At 43.4% G+C, this 19,725-nt stretch overlaps 3 protein-coding genes across 6 annotated transcripts in view; 1 reads left to right on the top strand and 2 right to left on the bottom strand.

The window, feature by feature from the left end:
* Positions 1–2,427: 2,427 nt before the first annotated feature.
* LOC133120054 (transcription factor HES-7.1-A-like) lies at positions 2,428–7,458 on the bottom strand. Of its 2 annotated transcripts, none has more exons than XM_061230209.1 (4): positions 6,730–7,458; positions 4,046–6,362; positions 3,630–3,725; positions 2,428–3,253 (listed from the first exon to the last, which is right to left on the bottom strand). In XM_061230209.1, the coding sequence occupies exons 2-4, from the start codon at positions 4,106–4,108 to the stop codon at positions 2,810–2,812; spliced, it is 603 nt and encodes a 200-aa protein (XP_061086193.1). In that variant the 5' UTR covers positions 4,109–6,362; positions 6,730–7,458; the 3' UTR covers positions 2,428–2,809. The 2 variants fall into 2 exon arrangements, with proteins under 2 accessions (XP_061086193.1, XP_061086194.1); XM_061230210.1 differs by having other exon boundaries at positions 3,630–3,728; positions 6,280–6,362.
* A 2,166-nt stretch (positions 7,459–9,624) lies between these two features.
* Positions 9,625–12,380, bottom strand: LOC133120055 (small ribosomal subunit protein uS12m-like). 3 transcript variants are annotated; one of them, XM_061230212.1, is made up of 3 exons: positions 12,239–12,380; positions 11,924–11,977; positions 9,625–10,409 (listed from the first exon to the last, which is right to left on the bottom strand). In XM_061230212.1, exons 2-3 carry the CDS (start codon positions 11,970–11,972, stop codon positions 10,024–10,026), a joined length of 435 nt encoding a protein of 144 aa, XP_061086196.1. In that variant the 5' UTR covers positions 11,973–11,977; positions 12,239–12,380; the 3' UTR covers positions 9,625–10,023. The 3 variants fall into 3 exon arrangements, with proteins under 3 accessions (XP_061086196.1, XP_061086197.1, XP_061086198.1); XM_061230213.1 differs by having other exon boundaries at positions 12,259–12,368; XM_061230214.1 differs by lacking the exon at positions 12,239–12,380 and adding an exon at positions 12,167–12,198.
* Positions 12,381–13,298: 918 nt separating this feature from the next.
* LOC133120058 (E3 ubiquitin-protein ligase TRIM35-like) overlaps positions 13,299–19,725 on the top strand; it is a gene marked incomplete at its 5' end in the record, with an annotated part of 8,240 nt that continues 1,813 nt past the window's right edge. Inside the window, 5 exons of the mRNA XM_061230217.1 lie at positions 13,299–13,682; positions 16,508–16,603; positions 16,689–16,919; positions 18,093–18,115; positions 18,665–18,783. Coding sequence (XP_061086201.1) covers positions 13,299–13,682; positions 16,508–16,603; positions 16,689–16,919; positions 18,093–18,115; positions 18,665–18,783 — 853 coding nt within the window. The remainder of the gene's footprint in view (positions 13,683–16,507; positions 16,604–16,688; positions 16,920–18,092; positions 18,116–18,664; positions 18,784–19,725) is intronic.

Here is a 19,725-nt window from a genome sequence, read left to right as displayed (position 1 = left end):
ACGCTGCCTCCTGTTTGGACTCTATAAGTTCTGCTGTAAATAGATAAATTATGAACTGCAGCTCCGAGCTCTTTGACTCTTACGCACAGCTCAAGTCTAAACTGCTGATAAGATGAATGGTGAATTTAAAAAAGAGACGTTTTAGAATATTACTGAGTAACAACTCGAGACAAAGATCAAGAAATTCAGTAATCATTTCCAGACAGATCCTCTCAAGAGAATCAAAGCTGGATTGAGTTTGAGCTGTATAGTGGCTGCACATTCTAACCTAAACTGGCAAAAATATCAAAGCCTCCTGTATTATCATGTGCAATGAAGAAATGTATGCGTCTGCCAAATGCCAATAATGTAATGTAATGTAATGTATCCACAAACTGGCATTGACTAAAAGTCTGCACAGTCTTCAAAGAAGATATACCCCACTGTGTACTTTTATATTTCAGAAATACATTCCAGCGGACAGATTATTTATCCGCTCAAGCATTTAGTCACTTTATAAAATTCTTATGATTCTATTTACACTGCTATTTATTTTAACAATTTATCTGCCTTTTCCTTGATATTTTTATATATTTTATAGAAAAAAATAAAAGTTCTTCCACAATATCCGTTGTGTTTTATGTGTGCACTGATATTTTTTACACTCTAAACATTAGATTCTGAAAGATTTCAGTTATGGTTCTATAATAATGTAGCCTAGCTCCTTGTTGCCCCGCCGGTTTCACAGACTTGCATGTCGCCTCGCTGTTCCAGCTGTTAAAACACAGCGCTTCCTGTTTTCACTTGAGACCTGGCGCTGTGGCGCGTGCCACGGCCACGCGGCTGCCGCCTCTTTGATGTCGCAGTTTGTAGAGATCAAAGGCGCATCTCTATGGGGCGGCGGGGGGAAACAGCTGAAACATCCGTGGTCACGGGCTGGGCACACGTCAATGTGCGCGCCGCTCTAAGTGCACTCTAACACACTGAACTGACCAAGGGGGAGAAATCATCCGCTAAGGAATACATCTATCTGTCCGGCTTTAATAGTCCACCGTGCGTCTAAAAGACGTTCTGGCCCGGTGTGTTTTAGGGATGCTAAAGGAAATGAATACGGCACAGGCAACAGGCAACGCTGACGCTGAGCACAGTTCAGATGTGATGCTGAAATCATCAGGGCCGAAGACCATCGTAGTAAACACCATTTCTTCCGACAATGCTGCACCGAGGACAGCTAGTTGGAGGGAAATAGAGAACGTAGTATTATTAACCCTTTGATGAACAACATGTGGCCCGACTGAGTCTTATGTTACATATCTTTGCATAGCTTGTGCATCAGATGGTCGAGTTGAAGGATAATAGTTTTGGATTTAACGCGGTACAGCCAATGAAGCCATTATGACTGGGACACGCAAGGTCGGTGGTTCTAATCCCGGTGTAGCCACAATACGATCCACACAGCCGTTGGGCCCTTGAGCAAGGCCCTTAACCCTGCATTGCTCCAGGGGAGGATTGTCTCCTGCTAAGTCTAATCAACTGTACGTCGCTCTGGATGAGAGCGTCTGTCAAATGCCTGTAATGTAATTTAATGTAATTACAAACACAAGCTCAACAAACGGCGCCAGTAGCCATAAAACCTCAAGGTGAGAGGCGCCCGCTGCACCAATCACCCTTTCCTAAAGCAGACAGCCGGGTGATTTTGACAGCTAAGCATACGCCATGACACGGGGAAGGCTGCAATTTAGGCTTTGCCACCGCCTCAGGAGAACTGGTCCCACGCCCAGACTCCACCAGGACAGCAGTAAAACCCGGCGGTCGCCCTTTGTTCGCCAGACGCGACGCTGTTCTGACCCAGGGATGCTTATGCTAATGCTATGAACCATAAACCCTTTAACCTTTGAAGAAGCGCGTGCCCGGGAATAACCAACGCGCGCCCGAATGGACCGAAAGAAGACAGAGTAAGTATTATGCTCAATAATTAATTTCAGCTCCGTCCCGGCTCATTATTAATTGCTGAGTAAAACGTAAACGCTCAACTTTTTAACTTCGATGGAATGTCATTTCGATCGCTGTGAAGTGACAGTGTGCTTTAAGAGATCGTTTAAATAATGCATTGCGTCCCGCACCATTTGAAAGTGAAGGCGTGCGGCCCTGTGCTTCGCTCTAAATCGGCTGACTTTCCCCTCTAACAAGGCAACCGTATTCAAGGCGGAAAGAGAATCCACATACTTTAAGACGCTTCACCTGAAAAAACTGTGTGCGTGTGTGTGTGTCGAACAGCTGGAACGTAAAGGGCGAGGCACGTGCCATTTACGCACCTTTGCCCCTAATTTAGGGAGCCGATCAGAGCCAAGGATGCTTTTGAAGTAGCGAGAGAGAATAAGAAACACGCCGCATGTCCTCTTTAAACAAAATTATATATTTTAATTTGAACAGTTTTAGCTTGTCGTGTGCTACAAATGCAAAATTAATTTGGCAAAAATAGATTTTTACATGAATTAAAATCCAAGATGAGATATATCGCAAACATATAAACATAGTAAGTGGGAATAATGCTAAATATTTAAAAGCTATGTACCCAACTTATTAGAATAATTACATACAACTTTAATAAACTATATTTCTTTTAAATAACACATTTTCTCCTGAAATGTTTACATGAATCTTACTGTTGGTGACATGAATTATAAATAAATATGTAGAGTGCCTAAATCATGTTAGCCACCGTGTTTACACGGGGGTCTGTTCTAAGTGCTTGAATGATGTCATATACAGCAGTTTATCAATGACATCATCTTTACTGCAGTGTCCCAGTCAAATCAGGAGGCAGCGTTCAGGGCCAGGGCCTCCAGAGAGAGGGGCTGTTTGTGGGGGGTGTGAGAGCCTCTCTGTGGGGGCGCTGGGGCAGGTTGGGGTGTGCTGTGCGTTGGTGGGGGGGGTTATTCCTGAGGGGGGCTCCATGCTGCTGGTTGCAGGGGCAGTTCTGCACCCCCAGCTGGGCACACTGTCCCTTGGGCTGAGCGTGGGTAGAGCGGGGGCTGATGGGAGCTCTGGGGACCTGGCCAGGGTGCGTCAGGCGATGGGAGAGGGCGGAGCTCAGCGCTCCCTCCCTGTTGTCCCGCAGGAAGTGCGCGGCTCGCTGCAGGCAGCGGGAGAACCCGTCCTGGAAGTCCTGCTGATGCCTGCCTTCAGCTGCCCCTCTGTGGCCCACACTCTGCAGGAAGAGCACGCTGTGCTCCAGGACTTCTGCTTTCTCCACTCGACCACTCAACAGCGCCTACCACAGGAAGAGAGGGGTTACTACACACATACACTGCACTGGGAGACAGAGGTTATACACACATACACTGCACTGGGAGACATAGGGGTTACTACACACATACACTACACTGGGAGACAGGGGGGGTTATACACACACACTACACTGGGATACAGAGGAGTTACTACACACATACACTGCACTGGGAGACAGAGGGGTTATACACACACTACACTGGGAGACAGGGGGGGTTATACACACATACACTACACTGGGAGAGACAGAGGGTCTAGATAAACAGGTGTACATTAGTAGCAGATAAAGGTGTACATTGAGAGTTTGGGCGAACAGAGGCAGTAGCACTGACAGGCAGACAGGGGGCGCTGGTGCTCACCTGGTGCTGGGACCCCTGCAACAGCAGCGCTCTGAGACTCTCCAGACTGCGGTTCATTCTCTCCCTGCGACGCTTCTCCACCTGCGGTTTCAGAAGCTGCGCAAAAACACAAACACATAAGAGAATTAGGTTTGAAATTGGCGATTAAAGATGCTAAACATTTGCAATGCGTTCAGAACTGCTCAACTGTATGAGCTAGTTTATATTAATCACACATGCAATACACCTGTCTTTGAATTTAAATACGACACTACCAACCAGATAGCCTAAGTCAAATGTCTGTGTCATTTAACAGAAAGAAAGACTTTCTCTAACAACTTCAAGAATATTAAAGTGACACGAAGTTTCCGGCAGCTGAGCAAAGTACTTTCTGTATTTCCCAAATATCCACTTTTAAATCTCTCGAGTGTTTTTACCTTTCTTGATGTTTTTAAATCCACCTTCAGGCTGGTGCCAGCCGGCTTCATTATCACCTCCATCACTGTGTCTTTTGATCGATCAGCAAGAGGAGCAGAGTTCGGTATCGGCTGTCCTGGCCGTGCGTGTTTAGATCCTGTGAGTCTCTGTGGAGTTTGAGCAGTGTCTTCACGAGACTTTATTCTTTGTAGCTCCGCCCAGCTGGCCTGTGACACCGCCTTCAAGAGCCCGCCCCCAATTCACCTCTAATAGCCAATAAACGCGTCCTACAGTGGTGAACCACTTAAACCAATTACACGCGGCTCTGGGAAACTTGAGAATTCTCCCAACGTTAGCCTACTGTCCAAATATAACGAAAAATGTGAAGACAAATTGTATCGTGCAGTTAAATTACGGAATGGTGTTGCATTAAAACGTATTTGAATAAATGTCGCCTTTCTTTATCACATTAAAAAAGGACTTTCTTCATCATCTATCAGGGACGTTCCAGTCTTCATTGGTCTTTCCGTTTAGCCCACTTGTCATCTCTCTGTGGAAGAAGACCGGTTTGGATAAAATGGGTTCCGTAACCAATAGCACACTTCGCCCCACTGGGAATACGAGTAGAATTAACTGAAAGGCAAATGCAGATTTTCCAGTGTTGTAAATGCGAGTGAAGAGAGGGGTGACGTTGTTACGGTGTGAACACTGAGCGCGTGCTGCTGTCACCTCCACCTGAGCGAATCCGTTCCCGTGGCGAGGCACGCGTGCTTGGCACTGACGGACCTCTTTCTGTCGCCGGCTGCGAGTCAATTCTAACAGGTAACAATATGCCGGGGAGAATGAGCGAATTGCTCCTTTCACACGAACAACGGGAACAGATTCCCGCACCAGATCCCACGCTCACACCCACAGCAATGCTCTGACAAATGCTTGGGCCTCATTTTACATCCAAAATAAACTATTTTCTGTTTTTAATCAGTTTCATGTATTTATTTCCATTGTGTGCTTTTCAGGGAAGTTTCCAAAATGTACAGGAACTGGATGCAGCTCTAATTTGGGATTTAAATGAGCGAATTTGACTGTATGTTTAGTCCAATGTATTAATAACCTCGGCCTGCATAGCGTAAAACGATGCCCAATGTTACACTGAAAATAAAGGACTGTTTTGGTTGGATGGGCACGTGTCCAAACTCATTCAAAACTATCATGCATTTAATGCAGACCATAAGTCTATGACATGCCCAGTGTTAATTGATAGCTAATAGTTAGTCAATTAGGGATGAAATGTAAACTTTTCTGAGAGAAATGCACTCTGTACAGGTTCGTGTAATCTGGACATGTTACTCAATTCATATTATGATAACTTGTGATTTGCTTTCATAAAGAGCTTTGTATTTTTTCTTCATTTTATAATAAAAACAATTTAAGCAAAACTATTTGTGTATTCTGTCTTTATTTGTCTGAATTTTCTTTTCGGTGAGAAATACATTGCTGTTACTGGATTATTGTTTAGGCAACTTGAAGTTGTATGAAGATGATGTAGATTTTTAAGAGATGTAGCCAGGCGAACTTTAGTCGGCTAGCGGCCTTTAACAGCATACAGTTCCCATGGCAGTCAGAGCCTTTGATCCTCCGGCCGGTGACATCAAAGAGGTGCGACCGCCGGAAGTGAGGAGAACTGGCGCGTGGCCTTTCCGCACCTTTTGTTCTAATTTATGCGGCACGAGATCGCGATTGACAACAGACAACGGGGAGCCGCGAGGTGTCAAAGGCGCCATTGAAATAGCAGGTGAGCGCGAAGATCTGATTTACTATATGTTCTTTTAAACCGTGTTTCTACAGTGTAAAAGAGCACTTCTGGAAACAAAGAAAACTAACTGTGGTCAGTATGGCATGGATGAGTAAAATCACAATGAAGTCAAATGAGCAAAGAACATTTCCACAGACTTGGGCTTTATTTCAGCATCCATAATATATTGATATGCAAGTGTTCATGTCAATGACTTGGTCATGTGATAAATACAGAAATGACATAATATACATAATAAGTGATATAAATTCATATAGACAAAACATAATATTTGATAGCCATAGAAATCTTCCTTTTTAGAAAATAAAAGTCAAATTAACAATAATTTTCTCATTAAATAGGGTCTAGATAAGCGGGTGTATATTAGTAGCAGATAAAGGTGTATATTGAGAGTTTGGGAGAACAGAGGCAGTAGCACTGACAGGCAGACAGGGGGCGCTGGTGCTGGAACCCCTGCAACAGAGACTCTCCAGACTGCGGTTCATTCTCTCCCTGCGACGCTTCTCCACCTGCGGTTTCAGAAGCTGTACAAAAGCACAAAATCACAAGAGAATTAGGTTTGAAATAGGCGATTAAAGATGCTAAACATTTGCAATGCGTTCAGAACTGTTCAACTGTACGGGCTAGTTTATATTAATCACACATGAAATACACACATGAACACAAACACAGAGTAGGTCAACTGTGAAATGTTTGTAGTATGAAAAGCATTAAAAATGCTCATCCTTCATTTCAAATAATTAGAACAGCGATCTAATTTACTCAACTGTTATTTTCTACCAAGAACCAAGCTGCATTTCTCTCATTCATTTGGCATTTCCACACACAATTGGTTGGTTCACAAACATATCTCGCCTAGATTCTCTTGTGTACAAAATCATTTATTCTTACCTTTTTGGATGTTAGTTTGGTCTCCAAATGATTGCTGTCCAGCAGGTTCACGTTTGACAGCAACAGATGCTCTTTTCCGTCAATGAGATCGGAGAGGCGAAAGGACAGTGAATCTGGTGTTTCTCCCGAAACGCTACAGAAATAAAACCCGCTGCTTCGCCATGACTCCGCCCCCGTATACTCCACCCATATACACGCCTTCTTTTTCGAGAATGAAAAATGCGCACTGTTATTTTAAATGCTTTGTGACCTGAAATAAAATGCACAAAACACTCTTTCTGAGAGTCGTTTCAAAGCGACGCTGTGGATTCTGACGGGCCCGCTGACAAAAGGCACGCGTCTCGGAATGCGTGCGAAAGCGCACACCCGGAGAGGTGTGAACGTTGAAGATTGAATCGTGCACAATCGGCGGCAGCTTCTTTGAGTTCAGTCTGTGTAACGCGCTTCATCCACAGACACCTTAACACGTAATAAATGAATAAAAGTGGAAACGAAATGTGACAGCGCGAGCGGCGCAACCTTTCCCACGCGCGCAGAGCGACTGCATACAATAAAATAGTTAACGTGAACAGAGGAGGTTACAGTCTAAACTTAAAAAAACGAAGCGTGCCATTGGTTACGAAGCCCATTTTATCCAAACTTTTTATATTACTGGAATATAATCACTGAAGACGGACTAAACGTTTTATATTCCTGGTATATAATCACTAAGGCCAGTTTGCTATGGCCATGCACATATAAATGTTGAAAATGTTTAATGTGTCATTTCACGCAACTCGTTTGCCAGCAAAACAAGCGAGGTGAGAGACGTCAACAGGAAAGCGAGGCGAGAGACGTCAACAGGAAAGCGAGGTGTGGACCGAAAAGCTCACCTCACACCGCGCGTCTGCTGAAATGTCCGTAGATGCGGTTCCAATAAAAACCAAACCGACACAGTGACGGCGACATGGTAACATTTAAACTACATTTTGCATACTTTTACTGGGAAATACATTTTTAAATGTAAAAAGCCAGTCGTTGCTCATCGAATTCTACTGCAGTCATCGGAATATTAGAAATGACGAATTAAAATGCCAAATCTGTTAAAGACGGGGTAAATGAACAGCACTTACAGTTGTGATCAAACAAATAGCAGTGCGTTAAAAAATGTGAATAAAGTACAACTTTTTTTTTATAGGTTTTAGTTCCATATTTCAAATGTAGTGGAAACATTACACATCCGAATCAAACCATTAACACATTTTATCAAGTCTGCGTTATTCTTTTACAGGAAGCAAAGAAAAGGAATATTAATCTGTTCAAAAAAATGGCAGTCGACATTTTTCTCTTAAAACTCAAACATTACTGTATAAACTCTCTGTGTGGAGTTTGCATGTTCTCCCCATGCTCTTGTGAGTTTCCGGGTAGTCCGGTTTCCTCCCACAGTCCAAAGACATGCAGGTTAGGCTGATTGGAGTCTAAATTGCCCGTGGGTGTGTGTGCCCTGTGATGGACTGGCGACCTGTCCAGGGTGTATTCCTGCCTTTCGCCCAATGTATGCTGGGATAGGCTCCAGCCCCCTGCGACCCTGTTCAGGATAAGCGGGTTAAGATAATTGATGGATATTTAGTTGCATAACCATTGTTTTTGATAACTGCTGCGTATCTGTGTTGCCTCGAGTCAACCAACTTCTGGCACCTAGAAACAGGTATTTCAGCCCAGAATGAACAAACTACATTCCACAGTTCCTGTGAATTTCTGGGTTTTGCTTCAGAAACTGCATTTTTTATGTCACCCCACAAGTTTTCAATGGGGTTGAGGTCGGGATTGAGCTGGCCACTCCATTACCTCAATCCTTTTTGTCTGGAACCAAGATGTTGCTCTCTGACTTGTGTGTTTGGGTTCGTTGTCTTGTTGAAACACCCATTTCAGGGGCATTTCCTCTTTGGCATACAGCAACACAATCTCTTCAAGTATTTTGATGTATTCAAACAGATCCATGATCCCTGGTATACAAACCAAACACTGTAGAATGAAAAACATCCCCATACCATAATTCCTGTGCCACCATGCTTCACAGACTTCACAGAATTCAGTACCCGGGACTCGTCTGACCACTAGACCCAAAAAGACCAGTTTTACTCTCCTCAGTCCACAGAATATTACGCTATTTCTCTTTGGGCCAATCGATGTGTTCTTTGGCAAATTTTAATCGATTCTTTCAGCAATGGTGCTTTACGGGGGCTTCTTGCTGATAGCTTAGCTTCGATCAAACGTCTTCTGACTGTAACAGCACTTCCAGGTAATTGAAGATCATCTTTGATCTTTCTGGAGCTGATAAATGGCTGAACGTTTGCCATTCTGACTATTCTTCGATCTGTTTGAACAGTAGTTGCTCATTTTCTTCCGCTTGTTTCAGGTTTTTGTTGCCATTTTAAAGCATTTGCGATCATTTTAGCTGAGCATCCTATAATTTGCTGCACTTCTTTATACGTTTTCCCCTCTCCAATCAAGTTTCCTCATAACAAAGCAGAAGGAAATATATTTTATAACAATGTGTGAAACATTTGCTTCCCTTCTTCCTTAATAAAGGACAATTAATGACACCTTTTTTTCAAATAATGAATTAATTCTCTAATTAAACTCCACACTGCTATTATTTTGAACACGCCGCTTTCAATGAATGAGTCAATTACTCAGAACAAGCAGCGTGCATGTCATGACAGTTGGGTCTGTTGTTTTTCTACTACACTACTACATTTACAAGTATTTGCCATGCAGAAATATCACTACTACTAATAACAGTGGTTCATCAGGTTACTGATGTTGTACTGCTATTTTGTTTTAACACGACTGTACATTTCATCATATTATATTTAATGTATCCTCACTAAATTAAATTCATGTACAAAAATGAAAGGAAAATCATTTTTTATTAAATACATCACTCCACATAAGGTTCAATGGCAAGGTCCACTGTGCCCGGGCACACAGAAAGTTAGCAGAGAGTTGTTCAGAAAGTGCAGCACGGAGCAGGAGGTACTGACGGATCTCAGGGAGCAGGAGGGACTGACGGACCGCAGGGAGCAGGAGGGACTGACGGACCGCAGGGAGCAGGAGGGACTGACGCACCATGAGGGACTGACAGACTGTGAGGGACTGACTGACAGACTGTGAGGGACTGACTGACAGACTGTGAGGGTCTGACGCACCGTGAGGTACTGACGCACCGTGAGGGACTGACTGACGCACCGTGAGGGACTGACGCACCGTGAGGGACTGACTGACGCACCGTGCGCGGAGCTGGCCCCAGGGTCACTGTTTCTTCTTCACCACGTGAGCGCAGTCGTACTTGCCGCGCACCACGGTGAGCTTGAGCCCCGGCAGGTCCTGTGTGCGGCCGCCCTGCACCAGCACCACGTTGTGCTCCTGCAGGCTGTGTCCCTCCCCAGGGATGAAGCACACCGCCTCCCGGCCGTCCGACAGCCGCACGCGGGCGCACTTGCGATTGGCCGAGTTGGGCTTCTTGGGCTTGCGGATCAGGGTCTTCAGGACCACGCCCTTCAGCTGGGGCCGGCCCCCAGTGGCCCCTGGCTGGCGGGGGGGCGCGGGGGGCTTGCCCTTCCGGTGCATCTGGTTCAGCGTCGCCATGGTTCTGGAGAGGGGGGGCCGGGCCCAAAGGGACGAGAGACACTGGGACACTGCAGAGGGAGAGAGAGAGGTTTATTTACCCACAATAAACACAAACATATACATATTTATTGATTCATTATTGCTATTGTTATACACCGATCAGCCACAACATTAAATCTACCTGCTTAAACCAGTTTTTTCATGATTAAAAATGCTTTAAACCATATAAATTTACAAATAGTCTATCAAAATTAAAAAGTCAATCAACGCTAAATATTTATGTGTCCTTATATAAGCAGATAATCATAAGTGAATTGCATTCAAAAGGCGGTTCATTGTTTTGTTAGGTGCTCCAGGACCAGTAGAATTTTTCAAAAAAAAATCAATAAAGACCATTTCGTGTCTAGGAAACGACAGAGTCCAAATCTTCAATTTGTCGAAAAACATCTTAGCAGCAGCGCATAAAGCCGGATCAGTTCTCCAGAACTGAACCCCGACTGTCATTTTTACACCCATTTTATACACAGTTACTCCTCCTACAACTCCTCCTCAAACCTCATTCTGGCAAATCACCCACACTGTTATTATTGTAACTCCTCCAAAGCTCCTCCCACAATGTCATTGTAGTAAATTGCCAACGGTCCTTATGCTCTGCCAACTCTGTACAAAGTTCAGGGCATTCTGCCAACTACGTGTCCTCACTTCACCCCGCACCTGCTCTTGGCAAACTACCAGACCTCATAAAGTTCTGGATGCCCCGCCTCTAACACACACGTCATCCATACACGTCACTCTGTATCTTTCGCTTTTATAAGACAAACTAAGCAGCAGTAATCTTTGAAAATATACAGACATACTAAACATTTGATTTAATATTCACTTCTAATATTCTTTTCTAATATACAGACATACTAAACATTTGATTAATTATTCTCTTCTAAGGGAGTAAATGTACGTAGCATTCTTTGCTCTCATTTCAACAGTTTTCACTGTGGTTTCTTGCGTTTTCATAAGCTCAGCTATAATTAATGTTCTAGGTCAAATAGATACACTTCTGGCATAAAACATCGAGAGTCCCGGAGAAATCAGCTGTACAGTCATATCTTGCTCTGCCCGTGTCCTTGACAGTTCGAGACGCCTCTCCCCCTAGCTGGCTGCTGTGTAATTCTAGCACAATTTAGCAGTTAATCAGTTTGAAACTATACAGGGTACATATCATACTTTAATACAGATATATTGATAATCTTTTAGCACACATCGTCGAGAGTTTTGGAGGAACCAGCCTGCTCACTAAGGTGGGGTCTGATTTTGACTTGTGATTGTTTATCATGCTTTTAGGAGGGAGATCTTTTGTTCTGTGAATTTTCCCCTACAACCACCCGCAATATTTCATAATGCATGGGATCCTACATAAGTTGCGTCAGTAACACTGACGTCAATAATAACCATCACAATGACACTGACAGCATGAAGCATGACGGTATGTCTAAACATAAATGTAGCTACTCCATATTAGCATCAGCAGCTATCAAAACAGCGATGGCATTGGGATGCGACAGCGATGTTCGTCAGCGAAACCCACCGTTCGTGAGAGATGACATCAACGGTCTCAGATTCCCGAGGAAAGCCATCGCTTCTGCTCCGGAAAAAAATATCAGAGAATACAACACATCAGAATTATAAACATTTTACAGCCAACTAGCCAACACTGTCATGTGCTGAATGTTGTGATGTAATAACACACATCGTATAACTAAATGCGTGATCAGCAAACAGATACCGGGCCATGATTTTATTATAACGTTAGCTAGCTAAAGTCAGTTACCTCGCGCCGGTCACCTTGCTAACGTCTCCCTCTAAGCAACCACGCTAGCTATCTGAAGCTACCGCCACTTACCCGGTCAGCTATAAACGCACCAAAAGCCCTTGACTTCGTTATTTGTTCCTTGGCGTTGCTATATTTATATTAGAAATAGATGTAATCAAGAAAGAGCTGACTTAAAAGTACATTTGCGGCTCATTATTCTACTGGCGCTGATTGATGACGTTATTGTTCGAGCCTTCAAGTGTCCGTTGACTGCTAAGTGTTTCAGGGTTAGTTCCACTTGCAGTTGGAGGTAATTCGGCCCCCAAACATATTATTATATTATTATAATATATTAATAATATATATATATATATATATATATATATATATATATATATATATATATATATATATAGCCAGTTTAATAGACCGACTGTATGGGATCCCTGGACATCAAATATTATTCCAAACTCAATTTATTATAATAATAATATATCTAATTATTATTATTATTATTATTATTATTATTATTATTATTATTATTATTATTAGTAGTAGTAGTAATAGTAGTAGTAGTAGTAGTATTAATTTCAATGTCTGGAGTATTTACTATGAACATCGAACAGATACTATTATTTGATACTATTAATATATGTGGATTATTACGAGTACCGAATAACGAATTGAATGCAATAGAATTAAATAAAGGAATAAATGAATAAATAAATAAGTGCATCTCCTCAAAGAATCTGGAGAGCAGGGCTGGTGTGAAACTGCGGGCAGATCAGCCACTCAGACCTCAGTGGCACAATGCTGCCCCCTGCAGGAAGGGATGTCTCTGATAAACAGGTGTGTCAAACAGGTGTGTCAAACAGGAAGAGCAAAGTACAGTTTCTCACACACAGACGCTTTAGATACACGGGGGACCTTATGAAACGATTTCACAGTATATTTTTAAGAAGTTAAAGAGTTTTTAAAGATGTTCCTTGATGAAGAAATATAGACAGGTCAGAACAGAGATTTGGGATTAATTTATAGACATTAAATTTTTAACAGCAGTGAAGGAAAGTGAAACTAAACTACAGATTTAGCAGAAGCCATTCCGGAGCTCAGAACAGACGAAGACAGAATGGCGTCTGGATCTTCTCTCCTGGAAGAGGAGCTCTCCTGTCCTGTGTGCTCTGAAATCTTCAGGGATCCTGTTATCCTGACTTGCAGTCACAGCTTCTGTAAGGCCTGTCTGCAGCAGTACTGGGATGAGAAGGGATCTCAGGAGTGCCCAGTTTGCAGGAGAAGATTTTCTAAGGATCTTCTTCCCCCTAATCTTGCTCTGAGGAATACCTGTGAGGCATTCTTAAAGGAGAGAAGTCAGAGAGCTGAAGCAAGATCTGAAGTGCTCTGCAGTGTGCACAGTGAGAAACTCAAACTCTTCTGTCTGGAGGATGAAACACCCGTCTGTGTTATCTGTCAAACTTCTAAAAAACATAGAACTCATGAAATGCAACCAGTTCAGGAGGCTTCAGAAGATTATAAGGTAAATGTTTGAGGACAGAATATAAATGTTCACTGTTTCTTTTATTTAATTAATATTAATCTGATGTTTAAAAAGTTTATATTTTTAGTGCTGTCATCTGCTGAGACCTGGGAGAATGCTCTCTGTTTGAAAACATGAACAAATGAGTCAGAAATACAGCCATATCTTCATTCTTAATTTTTTAAAAATGATTTAGAATTTCTAATTAAGTTGTTACATTATTTCCAAAGGTATATGTTCTGCAAAAGGAGCCATTTTAGTTCTCAGGCCTGCAGTTTGAGCTCCTAACTACATGTCACATGACTGACAGAGAGAGACAGGAGGGAGGGGCAGGAGTGTGGAGACATTCTCAGAGCTAGGGAGCAGTGCTCAGCATGGGACAGTAGGGGTCAAAGTTCATGCCTCAGATTATTGTGTCACTAGAGACTAAGGATACAGCACATTAAACCTGAGACAAGTTCATTTTAAAACCTTTGTGAATTTAATTTTCACCAAAAAATACAGAACATTAGTGGTTTAACTATCTGCAGTCACACCCGTTTACAGTGGTGTGCAAAAATTTGGGCAGCCCTGGTTCAAATGTCTGTTACAATAAATCTGTATGTGTTTGAAAGCAAACCTGAACTCTAAATGGTTAGTTAAACATGAGGCAAAATTTATGATTGCTTTTTATTTGAATTTATTTGAATATACCAAAAAACATCGGTAGACCTGGTCACTCTCCGGAGGAGGATTCAGAACCTCCTCCAGGACGGCATTCTGGTGGACATCCATTGAGACAAACACCTGGCTAGAGAGAAGTGGGGGGTGGACCATTGGAAGGAGTTTATCATATAGTCCACCCCCCCAAGGGACACAGAAGCCTCTCGGGACAACTAAATCTGAGCAAAATTGACTTTTTTCTTTACTATTTCTTTGTCTTTTAATCCACCTTAGTTTCTTTGTCGTAGAAATAGATCTTGTTAAGTTTTGTAAGGTTATTCTTATTTTGGAATATTTTGTAATCACTCTTTCTTAAAGTTTGTTTTCATTCTTTTGATGTCTTCGTCTCATTAGTTTAAGTCTCTGTCTAAAAGATTATTTTGTGTCATTTAGCGTGTTTTAAAAAAAGAAAATAATTTCAAATGTAAAGATATGTTAAAATAACCAATAACCACATTTTTATTTGAATCTTTTCACTGTTTTACAAAAAGGAAAGGGGACCCTTAGCCATGCAGGGCGACATGGCTCAGGCAGTAAGAGCAGTCGTCTCATTGGCTCAGGCAGTAAGAGCAGTCGTCTCATTGGCTCAGGCAGTAAGAGCAGTTGTCTCATTGGCTCAGGCAGTAAGAGCAGTCGTTTCATTGGCTCAGGCAGTAAGAGCAGTTGTCTCATTGGCTCAGGCAGTAAGAGCAGTCGTCTCATTGGCTCAGGCAGTAAGAGCAGTCGTCTGGCAGTCGGAGGGTTGCCGGTTGGTTCCCCCGCCTGGGCTGTGTCAAAGTGTCCCTGAGCAAGACACCTAACCCCCAAATGCTCCTGACGAGCTGGTCGGGGGCCTTGCATGGCAGCCAATCACCGTCAGTGTGTGTGGCTGTTCTGTCTGGTGTTAACGCACACACACACACACACACACCACACACATCACACACAAACCATAATGCAACAAATTCCACCTGCAAATGTTGATTAAATAATCAAAAGGAAGTCTGAAGTTGGCTGCATTTAGTCTAACTGACAAATGAAGCCGGTTTGGGTAGAACCTGTCACAGCACATACATCATACCTCACACAACGTACTTTAAACAACAGAGACCTACATGGCAGAGTTGCCAGAAAGAAAACCTGAAGCCTTCTGGCACAATGCTTTTTGGCCACCACCAAAGAAGGTATGTGTGGAGAAAAAAAATGGTGAAGCCTTTGTAGAGGAGAACACCTTGAACTGTGAAGCATGGAGGTGGATCCATTATGTTTTGGGGTTGTGTGGCAGCTGGGGGCACAGGACATATTGTGTGGGTGGAAGGAAGAATGGATTCCACCAAATACAAATAAATTCTAGAGGCTAATGTTTAGTAGTTTGTTTAGTAGTTGTTGTTGTACGTCGCTCTGGATAAGAGCGTCTGCCAAATGCCAATAATGTAATGTAATGTAATGTAATGTAGTAGTCAGTCCAGACATAGAAGTTGAAGTGAGGTTGGGTGTTCCAGCAAGATAATGATCCAAAGCATACCTCAAAATCAACCGTGAAGGACCTTGAAGACGGATGAAGGTTTTGGAATGGCCACCACAGTCCCCAGACTGTGGAGAGATCTCAAACATGCTGTACATGCAAGGAGGCCAAAGAATATTTCTGAGCTAGAGGTGTTCTGCCAGGAATAATGGGGAATAATTCCGAAAGCAAGAATTTAGAGACTCTTAACTGGCTACAGGAAGTGTTTACAACCTGTTATAGTTTCCCGAGGAGGAGTTACAAAGTACTAACTGACAGGGTTCCCAAACTGTGCACAGGGCCTTTTTCCTTTTTTTATTATTTTGAAACTGTAAAAAATGTAAATAAAAAGTCTTGCTTTAAAATGTGCAGAAATAGCTTCAGTTCACTGAGATATTCATTGTAAAAGGCTTTTTGAGCAGGGGGGCCCAAAACGTCTGTACCTGGCATGTCCTGACATAGAGCCAGGGAACTGATATGTGTCTCAGGGAGCACAGTGTTTTTACTCAAGCTGTGACCTGAGTCTCCATTCTGGCTCTCCTCTGTCTGGGCAGGGGCTGTTGTGCTGTCTGTGTAGGCAGTGAATTTTACTGTGGGTCTGGTTCCTCAGTAAAGTGTGGACTCTGTCATTTCGTTCCAGGAGAAACTCAGGACTGCACTGGCTCCACTGCAGGAGAAGCTAGAAGCCTTCAATGCAGTGAAACTAATATGTGATCAAACAGCAGAGCACATCAAGGTACTGTACTGAGGCCTTTAAATCACAGTGTTGAAAATGCAGCACTGGATTGTGCTGAAATGATGGTGAATAATGTTTATTCCAGAGTCAGGCCAAGCACACAGAGAGACAGATAAAGATGGAGTTTGAGAAACTTCAGCAGTTCCTAAAAGATGAAGAGGCAGCCAGGATCACTGCACTGAGGGAGGAAGAGGAGCAGAAGAGTCAGATGATGAAGGAGAAGATTGAGAAGATGACAGAAGAGATATCATCCCTTTCAGAACAGATCAGAGCCATAGAACAGGAGCTGGGAGCTGAAGATGTCTCATTCCTGCAGGTAAGATCTGTTCACTCTGTATCTGTAGGAATCTATACAAACTGCTGTTAATGCTCACACAATATATAATTTAGACAATATAGTATTCTCATTCTCATTCTCCTGCTACACCCACACTCTGTACACATGTATAACCATGTTAAAGCAGCTCATCACACACACTCTGTACACATGTATAACCATGTTAAAGCAGCTCATCACACACTCTGTACACATGTATAACCATGTTAAAGCAGCTCATCACACACACTGTAGACATGTATAACCATGTTAAAGCAGCTCATCACACACACTCTGTACACATGTATAACCATGTTAAAGCAGCTCATCACACACACTCTGTACACATGTATAACCATGTTAAAGCAGCTCATCACACACACTCTGTACACATGTATAACCATGTTAAAGCAGCTCATCACACACTCTGTACACATGTATAACCATGTTAAAGCAGTTCATTTATTGTTCTATGTCATTGTCGGGGAAGCGAGGATTAAGTATAATGAGAAACAAACAATATCCTTGTTAAGATGTTCAGCTCTCTGAATACTGAACACAAGTGGTATTGTGTGCCAGAACCCTCACTTAACCTACATATAATTTAAATTCATTATTATTAAGAATGACAAATATCAATGAAAAGGAAGGAATTGTTAAATCTGGGCACTGGCAATCTCCATGTTCCATATAATAGAACCAAATGAAACCACGTTGGTTTCCTCTTTAATATGGAACTGCATCTAGCAATGTAGATTTCAACTGTCCAGTGTCAACAGTCATGATGAATATAGACACTCAGTGAATGATTTGAATTGAATGTTACAGATTGCATTCAAAAGGATATTCTGGCAGGGCCCTGCCCTGGTTCTGGTGTCTCTTCAGAGACTGCAGGAGGTCAGCAGGTCAGGCCCAAAGACTGCAGGCCTGGATTAGGGTATCAGTGTGGCTCTGATGTCAGAGGACATCAGCATTCTTACAAGCAATATAATATTGATAATATTGCCCCATCCAACCACCCTGTTCCTCTGAAGGCCTGAATCTGAACACAACATATCTTACATCATATCTAAAGAATGTTCAGTATTCTACAATCAGATATGTGGTTTCTAACACAGTATTAATGGACTGAGTATGGACTATAGTGAGAATAATTCACTTTCCTTATTTCAGAGCTACAAGGACACACAAATCAGGTAAGCAAACTCTATCCTCTCTCATCAGGTCCTGTGAGTGTGTGTCTCTCAGTGGGGCTGTGAGTGTGTGTCTCTCAGTGGGGCTGTGAGTGTGTGTCTCTCAGTGGGGCTGTGAGTGTGTGTCTCTCAGTGGGGCTGTGAGTGTGTGTCTCTCAGTGGGGCTGTGAGTGTGTGTCTCTCAGTGGGGCTGTGAGTGTGTGTCTCTCAGTGGGGCTGTGAGTGTGTGTCTCTCAGTGGGGCTGTGAGTGTGTGTCTCTCAGTGGGGCTGTGAGTGTGTGTCTCTCAGTGGGGCTGTGAGTGTGTGTTTCTCAGTGGGGCTGTGAGTGTGTGTTTCTCAGTGGGGCTGTGAGTGTGTGTCTCTCAGTGGGGCTGTGAGTGTGTCTCTCAGTGGGGCTGTGAATGTGTGTCTCTCAGTGGGGCTGTGTGGCAGAACGCTGGGAGGGACGGAGCCATTTTCTTACAGAACGAAGATCTGATGTTGCTGCTGATAATCTTCTATGGTAATGAAGCCACACCCACAGCACAAGTGACTCCTGAATATTATTGCAGAGCCCAGTGCACACTGGGGGATCCAGAGAAGGTCTCAGGAGCGCTGATTGATGTGGCCAAGCACCTGGGCAATCTGAAGTACAGAGTGTGGGAGAAGATGCTGGGGACTGTTCAATACAGTGAGTACTGGGGGCAGGGAGCTCCACATTGTCACTGTACAGGGGGAATCTTCAGCATCCTTTCCACAAGCTGATGAAGCCAGTCAGAGTCATATTGGTCCTGTCTGTGTAAGAGCCCTGGAGTGAAGAGACTGAGCACCAGTCCTTAATCTCACTGATGCTCATAATAAAATGCTGCTTTAAGAGTGATACTGTATTTAAGGGGAAGGACAGGAGCTACACAAACACTGACAGGCTTTGCTCCCTCTTACAGGGATTATACAATGTGTGATTTATGAAATATTATCCTTTAGTTCTGGTGCATCTCTCACACATGTATCTGAGGCTATAGTGTTGTTCTTGTGAAACCCAGTTAATATAATCAGGAGCCTGTTAGATAAATTCTCGGGAATTGGTCAATAATTTGTTTTACGGCAATAATATTCTGGTCCAGAAGAGAAATGCACAAGACAATGGTCATACAGATCTTTACAGTATTTTAAACACTGGTCATGGGAAGGAAGGGCTGTTGATACTGGCTCAATACCAGCACCCCCCACTGTTACCCCCTCTCCCTCTCTCCTCTCCCTCCCTCTCCTCCTCATCCTCTCTCTCCCTCCCTCTCTCTCCCCTCTCCCTCTCTCTCCCTCTCTCCCCCTCTCCCCCTCTCTCTCCCCCCCTCTCTCCCCTTTTCCTCTCTCTCTCCCCCTCTCTCCCCCTTTTCCTCTCTCTCTCTCCCTCCCTCTCTCTCCCTCCCTCTCTCTCTCCCCCTCTCCCTCTCCCCCTCTTTCCCCCTCTTCCTCTCTCTTTCTCCCTCTTCCTCTCTCCCTCCCTCTCTTCCTCTCTCTCTCCCTCCCTCTCCTCCTCTTCCTCTCTCTCTCTCCCTCTCTCTCCCTCCCTCCTTCTCTCTCCCCCCTCTCTCTCTCCCTCTCTCCCCCTCTCTCCCTCTCTCTCTCCCTCCCT

Source organism: Conger conger, unplaced genomic scaffold (genome assembly GCF_963514075.1).
Source record: "Conger conger unplaced genomic scaffold, fConCon1.1 SCAFFOLD_69, whole genome shotgun sequence".
Classification (NCBI taxonomy): Eukaryota; Metazoa; Chordata; class Actinopteri; order Anguilliformes; family Congridae; genus Conger; species Conger conger.
The sequence above is the reverse complement of the archived record's forward strand: the minus strand, read 5'-3'. Positions and strand labels throughout refer to the sequence as shown.

Excerpts from the sequence above, each read along its gene's own strand:
- LOC133120055 (XM_061230212.1), bottom strand. The coding sequence starts at position 11,972 with ATGGCTTTCCTCGGGAATCTGAGACCGTTGATGTCATCTCTCACGAAC. Across the intron at positions 10,410-11,923 it reads GATGTCATCTCTCACGAACG|TGTCCCAGTGTCTCTCGTCC; the intron begins GTGGGTTTCGCT and ends CTCCCTCTGCAG.
- LOC133120054 (XM_061230209.1), bottom strand. The coding sequence starts at position 4,108 with ATGGAGGTGATAATGAAGCCGGCTGGCACCAGCCTGAAGGTGGATTTA. Across the intron at positions 3,726-4,045 it reads ATTTAAAAACATCAAGAAAG|CTTCTGAAACCGCAGGTGGA; the intron begins GTAAAAACACTC and ends GTTTTTGCGCAG. Across the intron at positions 3,254-3,629 it reads TGCAGGGGTCCCAGCACCAG|GCGCTGTTGAGTGGTCGAGT; the intron begins GTGAGCACCAGC and ends TTCCTGTGGTAG.